The following is an 11,323-nucleotide window of genomic DNA, read 5'->3' as shown; positions in this document are numbered from 1 at the left end:
CCCATCACCCCAGGGCAGGGAAAGGTCCAGCCCAGCCCTCTCTCTTCCTCTAGACCAGTCTCCTCCTAAAAGCCAGTAGGGTTGCCTTGGGGTGTCCGGCTTACCTTTGGCCTCATGTGCTGCCCAGGGCCTCACATTCTTGTCATGCTCTGCCCGGAATATGTCCTCCCTCCCTTCCCTTGGCGAGATCTCATTCTTTTTTTTTTTTTTTTTGAGACAGGGTCTCCCTATGTTACCCGGGCTGCAGTGCAGTGGTGTGATCTCAGCTCACTGCCATCTCTGTCTTCTGAGCTCAAGTGATCCACCTCAGGTTCCCAAGTAGCAGCGACCACAGGTGTGTACCACCACGCCCAGCTAATTTTTTCATATTTTTGTAGACATGGGGTTTCGTCATGCTGCCCAGGCTGGTTTTGAACTCCTGAACTCAAGTAATGCTCACTCTTTACAACTCAGTTGAGGGTCACCCCTCCCTGAGCCTGCCTAGGGCGCTACCAACTGGGCCAGTAGATGCTGGGCTTCTTAAGTTGTGGCACGTGAGGAGACTGCTGCTGCTCTGTGTACCCTGAGACCAGACGCCTCCTCAGAGAGAACCGGGCCCAATTCTACCTGTCATCATGACACCCGACATTCTCAACAGCATCACCACAGCGAGGGCCCACAGACACGAGGAATCTTCCTGCCCCACACTCTGTGTGCTAGCTCTTGTGCCTAGTTTCATAGTTTCTGCACGTTCTTTGCCCCCATGTCACTGCTACTGGTCCTTGCTGTCAGCTGCTGACACCTAATTTGTCACTTATGGGATGGGGGGCGGTGGGTAGAAACTGGTTAGGCTTGTTGGAATACTGTACAAAAATGGAGTGAATAGGCCACGACAAAGATCCCAAGGGAGTTACTGAAGAACGGGCACCGTGCTCTCCAGGCTTGGGCTTTGTGACAGTTCTCTGGGCCACTGGATTTGCCTAAAGCCACACAGCTGATGGGGAGGGGAGCTGGAACTGGAGGCACGTGTGTCTGGACCCCTCCCCCAGCATTCCTAGAATTCTACTTTCCTGCCCCTCCTATTTTACAGCTGTTAACATAACAATCTTGACTGCTTTCCGAAAGCCAGTGACTACTGACTACTTCAAGTAACGGCTGACTTCATCTCTCCTTTCTTTACCTGTGCCTGCTGGAAGAGTCTCACCAAGTCTCCAGGACTGGTGCCACTTTGGAGTCCGGCCACCGGCTCATGCCATTGCTCCCTGGCCTCTCACACCTTCTCCTTGGACTTGGGTCCTCTGAGCTCACACCCCTTTACCCGCCACTGAGACGCACAGTTGTTCCTGCGGTGGGAGCAGAAGGGATCTACTCCGTACATCAAAGCACAGGACTCCAGACACAGGACTTCAGGCCAGGTTCTGCCAAGCCCCAGGGCTCCCCAAAATACCTTCACCAAGTTCCACCAGTTCCCCAAGTTGTGCTCTCCTCATCTGATCAAGGGAAACATAATTTCCAATTCACACGACCATGGGCAAGTGTCCCAAGGCCACTGCCACAGCTCCTCGTGGCGAAAGCCCAGCAGCTGGGAAGGTCAGCAGCTAGAAGGCCCTTTCCACACTCAGTCCTATGCTGTCTCCTGGGCCTGGATGGCTGGCCCGTGCACTCAGGCCAAAATCCAAAGCCCTGCCACAGCCCAGCAAGGCCCTGCTTGATGGATCAGACCCTGCCAACCCCTATGCCTCACCCCCACACCACCCCCTGGCTCGCTATACCAACTCTCCTTTCCTATCTTCAAGCACCCCCACCACAGGGCCTTTGCACTGGCTGTTCTCTCCACCTGCGGTATTTATCCCACTTTTAGAAAGACCTCAGCGCTAATGTCACCACCTCCAAGAGGCTTTCCCTAACTTCCTTATCTCACCCTACAAACACACAGTCACCCCTTTCTCTCTGTTTCTTTCCCACATAGCACCCAGTATGATCTGCAATGATGGTGTGAATTCACTGACTCCCCTAGGTCTGCCCGAACACCTCTGAGTCCCCTGTGCCTGGCACACAGTAAGAACTCAATAAATATCTGCTGAATAAATATTGAAGAAATAGATATGTTATCACCTCATCTTGCAAATATGGAAACTGAGGCACAGAAAAGCTAAGAAGCTGGCCCCAGGCCACATGCTTATGAAATGACCCATTTTAATTCAGACCAGCGGTCAGCAGAATCCACAATGTGAGCCCTACTGCTCGGGGCTCCCAGGGGCACAGACTCCCATGGGATCCTCGCTGACACATGGGTTAGAGGAAAAGGAGGGCTGAGGAATTTCAGGGCAGAGACCAGTTTCCCGATTACACACCCTGACCAGGAGCTGCTTTTCCCAGCAAGGCGCCACCAAAGCCAGAAAGAGAAACTGAAAAGCTGAGTGCCATAAACCATCAGGATCTTGACTTCCCCTAGATGCTGGCTGGGCCCCTCGCATATGGGGTTCGAGGACCTGCCAAAGTAGGGAGGAGAATGTTCCCACACATCTGGCTCTGGCTGTGGTTTAGCAAGCTGTGGACATAGGGTTGGTCTATCCGCCCTGTGACAAGAGGTCATTGTGCCAAGCATCGACTCCATGCCTGGCATTTTGCCCTTGGCTCTGCATGTCTGGCTGCTCTGTGAGGTACGAGACGTTCAGAGCTCACTTTGCAGTTGGGGCAAATGAGGTACCAAGAGGGCAGACTGCTTGCCCAAGGTCATGCAGCAGGTCTGGGGTCAGAGCCTGGTCCCATCCTGCCCAGCACTCTGAGTCCCCTCAGGGTTTCGCACTGCCTGGCTTCCTGTGAGTCTGGTGCCCAGCCCTCCAGGGAGAACAGCCCACAAGGCGGATGCTTGTCAATCAGCAGATTTCTTTTTCTCTTTCAGCATCTGGATTTGGTTTCATTTTGAACACAGGACTTAGAAAATGAAACCAAAGCTGTCTGTCACTGGTGGCAGTGAGGAGAACCCACGTGTGCTGAGTGTACCCTTAGAAGCTTCCCTGCTCCCTTGCTGTGCCTTCCCGGGCCTGTGGTCCCTGGACTAGGGGTTATAAGGCAGTGCTTTGGGAGGCCAGGGCAGGAGGGTCACTTAAGGATAGGAGTTCAAGACCAGCCTGGGCAATGTAGTGAGACCCCATCTCTACAAAAAATTTAAAAAATTAGCCAGGTGTGGTGGCATGTGCCTGTAGTCTCAGCTACTCAGGAGGCTGAGATGGGAGAATCTCTTGAGCCCAGGAGGTCGAGGCTATAGTGCCTCCTCGATCCTATCACTACACTCCAGCCTGAGCAACACAGCAACACTCCATCTCTTTGAAAAAATGGACACAGGGGTTGAAGCCATGTGTCTGTGGGCTCCAACACACAGCCACACCCACAGGCACACTCGGATGAACAACAGCAGCAAACATCTACCGAGTGCTGATTATACGCTATGGGTTGTTTTAAGCACCTGACCCCGTATTCACTCATTTAATTCCCACACAACCCCAGGAGGGAGGTAGTGTTGTGTTTTTCTTTTTGAGACAGGGTCTTACTCTGTTGCCCAGGCTGGAGTGCAGTGATGAAATTATGGCTCACTGCAGCCTCGACCTCTTGGGCTCAAGCAATCCTCCTGCCTCAGCCTCCCAAGTAGCTGGGACTACAGGTACAAGCCACTATGCCTGGCTGATTTTTGTACTTTTTTTTTTTTTTTTTTTTGTAGAGAAGGGGGTCTCACTTTGTTGCCCAGGCTTGTTCTCAAACTCCTGGGCTCAAGCAATCCTCCTGTCTTGGCCTCCCAAGTGCTGCGATTATAGGCATGAGCTACTGTGCCCTGCTAGAGGTACTATTATTATCCCCATTTCACAGATAAAGAAACCATGGCAGAGAGATTAATCACACGCTCAAGGTCACAAGAATAGAAAGGTGCAGAGTTGGAGCTAGGTCTCCTTGTAATTCCATTACCCACCGCAGAGTGTGGCCCCCAGCAGATGTTCAGTGGACATCTCTCGAATGATCACACACCTGACCTCTGGTGCAGGCAAAGCTCTGCATCTTCTCTTACCTCTTACACACGCACAACCTAGGAGGCTACATCAATGACCACCACTAGCCCTGGCCAAACGCAGATTCAGGGTATTGATGGGGTGCTAAGCCAGGCTGATTCTGGGTCACCCCCTGTGCTCAGGAGGTGAATAAAGACCTAGGCTCTGCCTGGGGAAGAAGGCATCCTGGGGCCAAGGAGGCGGGAAGAAGGACCAGCCACCAGGACTTCCAGGGGAGAAGCTGTCTGGGCTGTCACCTGAGAGCTGTCTGTAGAGGGCAGTGTGCCCCAGTGTGAGACCAGTCACCAAGTCCCCAGCCTACCCAGGCTTTTGTGTGGCCCCTTGTGATGCTGGGGCTCCCCACATGCCTTCATTCAAAAATACACGGAGCAGCCAGGCACCTACTCCATGGCCTCGCACGACAATGGGAATCACTAAATCACCAAAACGTGCAAAAGACAGCCCTGACCACCGACCGCTCACCATCCCAAGCTCCGGGTGTGTGTGTGGTGGGAAGGCAGTCTTTGAAGGGCAGATGCTTGACGGAGCAGTAGGAAGGGGAAATCTATGAGGAAGGGGTCGAGGGAGATGAGGGATAGGAAACCAGGTTTTGGGATTCATCACGTCTGAGAATGCACCATTTCTTCACTGGGTTCCAATCTGATGTCGTCCAGCTGCTCCTCTCCCCAAAATGAAGACGGGGAAGGCGGGATCCAGGTCCAGAGCTCCCTATCTGCAAGCCATTGCAAATCCCAGCCCCTCCCTGGCCTCAGTTTCTTCCGCTGCCGGGTAGTGGGAGTGCAGGGAGGGCAGTCGAGGCCACCAGGGACCTTGCCCGGCCCCGCCCAGTTTCCGAGGAACTGGGCCGGGGTGGAGGCGCCCGCGCCACCAGGGTTCCTCTGAAGCTTGTGGTCAGGCCGCTGCTTCCCGGGAAGCCCGAGCCAAGACCAGAGGCAGCGGCCGGCAGGGCTTCGGGACAGGAGGGAGGGCGACTGAGGGAGTCGATGGCGGCTGAAGCAGGGGCTAGGAAGGGGTCTAGGGGTGGCGTCAGGCTCAGGGTTGGGGACAGGTTCTGTGGTCTCCTGGGGGGATCTGGCTGCAAGGGAGGAGAGGACAGGGCTCTGTCCCCGGCGGGTGTGGAGACACCTGGGGTGGAGGAGGGTGTGTCAGGGAGCGTCCCAATAGGGCCTGGCGGCAGAAAGTGGAACCCGAGGTAGCGGGGCAAAAGCGGGGTCGCCAAGTCCGAAAGAGGCGTCCGAGAAGTGGCCAGAAGGCGCAGGGTCGGGGCCAGGGGCCCTCGAGGGACGGGTGCTGGGGCAGGTGCGAACAGGCGGGCAGAGGGCCCCGCGAGAGGGTCCAGAGGAGGGGTGCAGACGGCCCGAGCGGTCCCCGCCGGACGCCACGGCACAAAGAGAAACCGAAAGTGGAGCTGGGGGCGGGGCCTGCGGGGGGCGGGGCCTCCCGCCGTCGCTAGCCCCGCCTCCCAGCTGGTTTAAAAGACTGGCGCAGGGGCGGGCGCCGAGCACAGTGAGCTGCGGCCGTGGCAGCTGCACGGCTCCTGGTCCCGGAGCATGCGCGAGAGCCGCCCCGGAGCGTCCCGGAGCCCCCCGCTGCCCCGCCCGCGGCGCCCCGCGCCCCGCCGCCAGGTGAGCCGGGCCCTGGGCGAGGAGGCGGGAGGGAGGAGGAAGGGGAGTCCAGGGCAGCCAGGAGTCGGGCGGGCCTCGGGGGCTGCAGGATGGGGTCGCGACTGGCACGCCCCTTGCCCCCGCCGGCCCCACCCAGGCAGCCCCCCGCGCGCGGGTCTCCCACAGCACAGCCTTTCTCTGGTCCTAGCCCAAATCTCCCGGACCAGGCGCGGGTCCTAGCCTCGCCAGCAGGCGGCGGGCGCGGGGCGGCGAGCCGGGGCCGGACGGCTGGAGCCGGAGCCGGCTGCTCTCCACGCCCCCCTCTCGGTGCTGCCTGGAGGCCGGACTCCGCCTCCACCGAGCCCCCACCCGCCGGGAAGAGTTCCGCGGAGTACAGAGCCCATTTTCTAGCTGTGCCCACTGAGGCTGAACGGTGCCGCGCGGACTTGGTGCTCCGCGCTCGCCCCCTAGGGCCGGATCCACCGGGAGCGCCGCCCTCCCTAGTTGCCCGGCGGGCGCTCACCTGCCCGGTCCCGCAGCGCCCCAGCTCACCGCCTTGTCTCCCCCGCAGCGCACCCCCGGACGCTATGGCCCACCCCTCCGGCTGGCCCCTCCTGTAGGATGGTAGCACACAACCAGGTGGCAGCCGACAATGCAGTCTCCACAGCAGCAGAGCCCCGACGGCGGCCAGAGCCTTCCTCCTCTTCCTCCTCCTCGCCCGCGGCCCCAGCGCGCCCGCGGCCGTGCCCGGCGGTCCCGGCCCCGGCCCCGGCCCCCGGCGACACGCACTTCCGCACGTTCCGTTCGCACGCCGATTACCGGCGCATCACGCGCGCCAGCGCGCTTCTCGACGCCTGCGGCTTCTACTGGGGGCCCCTGAGCGTGCACGGAGCACACGAGCGGCTGCGCGCCGAGCCCGTGGGCACCTTCCTGGTGCGCGACAGCCGCCAGCGGAACTGCTTCTTCGCCCTCAGCGTGAAGATGGCCTCGGGCCCCACGAGCATCCGCGTGCACTTCCAGGCCGGCCGCTTCCACCTGGACGGCAGCCGCGAGAGCTTCGACTGCCTCTTCGAGTTGCTGGAGCACTACGTGGCGGCGCCGCGTCGCATGCTGGGGACCCCGCTGCGCCAGCGCCGCGTCCGGCCGCTTCAGGAGCTGTGCCGCCAGCGCATCGTGGCCACCGTGGGCCGCGAGAACCTGGCGCGCATCCCCCTCAACCCCGTCCTCCGCGACTATTTGAGCTCCTTCCCCTTCCAGATCTGACCGGCCGCGCCCGCCGTGCACGCAGCATTAACTGGGGTGCCGTGTTATTTTCTGTTATTTGCCTGGAGCTACGGGGTGGGTACCTTTCCCCTGCCTGGGTTGGAGGGAGCGGGTGGGTGTAGGGGCAAGGCGCCTCCCGCCCTCGGCTGGAGACGAGGCCTGGAGACGAGGCTGCAGACCCCTTCTCACCTCTTGAGGGGGTTCTCCCCCTCCTGGTGCTCCCTCGGGGTCCCCCTGGTTGTTGTAGCAGCTTAACTTAACTGTATCTGGGGCCAGGACCTGAACTCGCACCTCCTACCTCTTCATGTTTACATATACCCAGTATCTTTGCACAAACCAGGGGTTGGGGGAGGGTCTCTGGCTTTATTTTTCTGCTGTGCAGAATCCTATTTTATATTTTTTAAAGCCAGTTTAGGTAATAAACTTTATTATGAAAGTTTTTTTCTAAAAAAAAAAAAAAAAAAAGGTTTCTAGAACGTGTGCTTTGGCCAAAAGTTTAACTTGGTTCTGAACAGGTCCAGGGGAGAGGGTCCTAAGGCTGACCTGCTGGGCTGCAGGTGGTGTACCGGGCCTGCTCTGTGGCTGGGCATCCCTCAGGGTTCCACCCACAACTCTCCAGGGAGAGAAACGGTTGGTCTAGTTTTGGCGTGTGTCCAGTAAGACAGCAGCTCCCGTTTGAGCACTTTGTCTGTGCCAGACCTAATTCTGTGCTTTGCATGCTTAAATTTACTTAATCCTATAGAGAGAGGCATAACCCTGTGAGGCACGGGCTCTTATCCCCATTCTACAGAAGGGAAAACTGAGTAAATCTGCCAATGGCCATTCCTGTCAGAGACAACACTTGGGCCGTTTTTTTGGCTGTCCACTAAGCATCTGCTTCACATGGATAACAGAGAGGAAACTTCTTTGGTTCTATGACCACAACAGCTTCCAGGAAGAGGGTGGGGGTGGGGGATTAGTGAGTTTTTGGAAGGAGGAGTGGCACATTCTGAACCAGCATCAAGGGATACTCATTTGAGATGAGATGGGGGATACAGGGCTGGGTCTAGCTTCCTCCTTGTCACGCTGTTCTGTCTTGTGTACTTTTTGGTGAACACACGACTTGGAGCCAGAAAGAGGCTCTGTGGTCTGTGGTGGCGGGAGGGTGCTGCTGGCGGCTAGGGCAATTCCCCTTGCCTCCCTGGGCCTCCACCTTTCTAAGGGCAACTTTCTGTGCATCATATAGGAGACTGATGTTTTCAGGAGCCAGGTAAGGGCAGGGTGGCTCCAGGACGTTTGTGGGGCTGGCCCACAGCACCAGAAAGTGCCCAGGACCTGGGTTTCTGGCAACTTCTGTGTCTTTGGCCAGCCTGACACATGGACCATGCTGGTAACTCAACACATGGTGAACTGAGTCATTTTCAGGTTAAGGGTTAAGCAACCTGATGGACACGTCACACTTCATCTTTAGAAGCTAAAGTGGCCCTCTTCAGCCTTGGACACACATATAATAGTGTCCTAATGCTTAATAATACCTTTCAGACTTGAAAGTACAGCATAAAATTAACTTGATGGTCAAAGAGCCAGAGCAGCCCAGGCCTGTCTTGGGGATTAAATAGGCTCCAGGCCTTTAAGGATGGCCAGAAGAGATTTAGGATCTCAGAGAGCTTTGGCAATTTCATCCCTTAGTAAGGTGAAGTGGAACGGAAGGAGGTGATGTCTTACCTCGACCTCCAAAGAATCTCTGCTTTTTCTTTTTTTTTCTTTTGCCATGCCCCTGCCCTTCCTTCTCTGAGGTGGATTAAGTCCTGTCCTTGTTGTTTTCTGTCTGTTACCTCCTGTGGGCAGTGTTTGGAGAAACAGAAATCCAAGATGGCAATGCTTGGGGATCGGGTTGTAATACTAGTGATACAGACCCTTAGTGACCACTTGCTGGCTGTGCTGGCCCCATTTGACAGATGGGAAAACAGGCTCAGAGAGGCAAAGCAGGACCACAAGGGGTGGAGCCGGATTTTGCAAACCCACTCAGGACTTTTTCAGAGACTGGGTACCACTAGGCAACCCGAGGACCTAACTGTTACAGTAATAATAACAGCAGCAGCTGCTTGTATTTCTATGTAGCACTGACTGTGCAGGAGCCTCTCCCAGGTCCCACATCACCTATGTGAAGCATTCAGCTCACACCCAGCCTTCCGATTTAGGTACTGTGAACATCCCCATTTTACAGATGGGAAAACAGGTCCTCCTCAAAGGAGGGGTCAACTAGCAGGTAGCTTGTGATATGTTTTTTTTTTTTCCCCTTCTTTGAAAAAAGTATAAAAAACACATTTTCCTTACACAAGTGTTGGGTATCCAAACCCATTCCCCCTGTAGAACTTGAAGCAGAACAGCTAAGAGTAAAGGCCCCTCTGATCACACTTCCCAGAGCTGGCCCCTTCCTCCTTTTATGAGTCATTTAAAATAAATCTATACTAACATAGGTACAGTGACCTAAAGCCCTGGGAGCTGCACCCCACGTCCCATGTGACTAAAAGTGTGTGCAGGCACCACTGAAGGGGGAAAAGGCTGTGTGTGTGTGTCTCTGTGTGTGTGTGTGTGTGCGCGCGCGCGCGTGCGCGCACTAGCACCATGTGGCTTCCCGGGTGGTGTAGATCTCTCTCAAACCTCAGCTTCATGATTCAGCAGCGCTGACGTCAATTTACAAGAATGAAAAGTGAGAGGAGGGTTTGTGTGCGCAAGGGAGTGAGTTGGGGCCCCAGGTGCAGTGGAGGTGTCCTTCCCACTGAGCAGGTAAGCCAGGGCAGTGTGGCAGGCACCATGAGAAAGGAGGCACTCTTTGGAATGATGAGGACTGTGTGTGGGGGTGGGGACAGCCTGTGACCAGCCTCCAAGTCACCCCTGAGCTGAAAACTCTGGCCCCCATTTTCCATATGAGGAAATGGAGGCTCAGACAAGTGCAGATACCTACTCAAGGTGACACAGCTCAAAAGTGATGGCCAGGACTTGGACCAAGTCTATCCCACTCTAAACAACAAGATGGGTTTCTTCCTTTTTTTTTTTTTTTTTTTTAAGACAGAGTCTCGCTATGTCACCTAGGCTGGAATGCACTGGCGAGATCACAGGTCACCGCAGAATCAAACTCCTGGGTTCAAGCAATCCTCCCACCTCAGCCCAGGGACTGAGTAGCTGGGAATACAGGCGTGAGCCACCGCACCCATTTAGTTTTCTTGTTTTTGGTAGAGATGGGGCCTCACTATGTTGCCCTGGCTGGTCTCAAACTCCTGGGCTCAAGCGATCCTCCCACCTCAGCCTCCCAGAGTGTTGGGATTACAGGCATGAATCATTGTGCCCAGCCCAGGATGGGTTTCTTAGTGGGAGAGGGGATGGGATAAGGGAGGACTCTGGTGAAAATGCATATTCCTAGGCCTCACCTCCTCCTACTTGATACTCCCAACCTTATGAGTAGGTACTGTCATTATCCCAGGAAGTGGCGAACTGAGCCTCTTCTATGACATAATAGGTAGAATGTGCTTAGCACACAACTTAGCATGTAGTAGGTGCTAAATGCATCTCTGAATGATGAGGTGCCAATAATGATAGTTGAGGTTCATATAGCAAACACTGATTGAGTGCCTCCTATGTTACAGGCATTATCCTTTTCCTCCTCTTTTTTTCTTTTTTTCTTTTTTCTTTCTTTCTTTTTTTTTTTTTAAGAGATGGGGTCTCACTCTGTTACCCAGGCTGGAGTGGAGTGGTGTGATCACAGCTCCTGTAGCCTTGACCTCCTGGGCTCAAGCGATCCTCCCACCTCAGCCTCCTGAGTAGCTGGGACCACAAGCGTGCACCACCATGCCTGGCTAATTTATTTTTGCCAAGATGGGGTCTCCGTATGTTGCCTAGGCCAGTCTTGAACTCTTGGACTCAAGCGATCCTCTCACCTCAGCCTCTCAAGATGCTGGGATTATAGGTGTGAGCCACTGCGCCCAGCCAGACATTAATCTAAGCCAAAAAGATATAGGAATGAACAAAATAGAGGGGTCTGACCCTTGCTTATGGAGTTTACATTCAGGGCCTTGGACAGTAAATAACTGAACACGAAATAAAGGAAAAGGAACATTCCAAGTACATAGTGACAGTGGTCAGATAAAACTCGACAGGGTAGTTGGACAGTGAATAGGGCCCTTTTAGAGAGAAAGGTCAGGAGGTGACACTGAAATTATTGTGCCTGGAATGACAGGAAGGCGCTAGCCAGGCAAAGCCAGGAGATGAGATGAGCAGGCCACGCAGAGGGAAGAGCTAGCGCAAAGGCGCTCAGTCAGGAAGGAGTTCCGCCCATTCAAGAAGGCTGGCGGAGTGGGAGGGGTGAAGTGGGAGGGATGGGCAGGGGCCCGGGCACGTGGGGCCCTGTAGACCTTGGTGGAAAGCGTGGATTTC

The 11,323-nt window shown here is 55.5% G+C and overlaps 1 protein-coding gene across 1 annotated transcript; it reads left to right on the top strand.

Moving 5' to 3' along the window:
* The first annotated feature begins 5,538 nt into the window (after positions 1-5,538).
* Positions 5,539-7,294, top strand: SOCS1 (suppressor of cytokine signaling 1). The gene is made up of 2 exons (XM_001104595.5): positions 5,539-5,668; positions 6,219-7,294. The coding sequence occupies exon 2, from the start codon at positions 6,269-6,271 to the stop codon at positions 6,908-6,910; it is 642 nt and encodes a 213-aa protein (XP_001104595.2). The 5' UTR covers positions 5,539-5,668; positions 6,219-6,268; the 3' UTR covers positions 6,911-7,294.
* The last annotated feature ends 4,029 nt before the right edge of the window (positions 7,295-11,323 follow it).

This window comes from Macaca mulatta, chromosome 20 (assembly GCF_049350105.2).
Source record: "Macaca mulatta isolate MMU2019108-1 chromosome 20, T2T-MMU8v2.0, whole genome shotgun sequence".
Lineage (NCBI taxonomy): Eukaryota > Metazoa > Chordata > Mammalia > Primates > Cercopithecidae > Macaca > Macaca mulatta.
Note: the sequence above shows the minus strand (reverse complement) of the source record. Positions and strands in the feature narration are given on the sequence as shown.

Coding starts and splice junctions, on each gene's coding strand:
- SOCS1 (XM_001104595.5), top strand. CDS start 6,269: ATGGTAGCACACAACCAGGTGGCAGCCGACAATGCAGTCTCCACAGCA.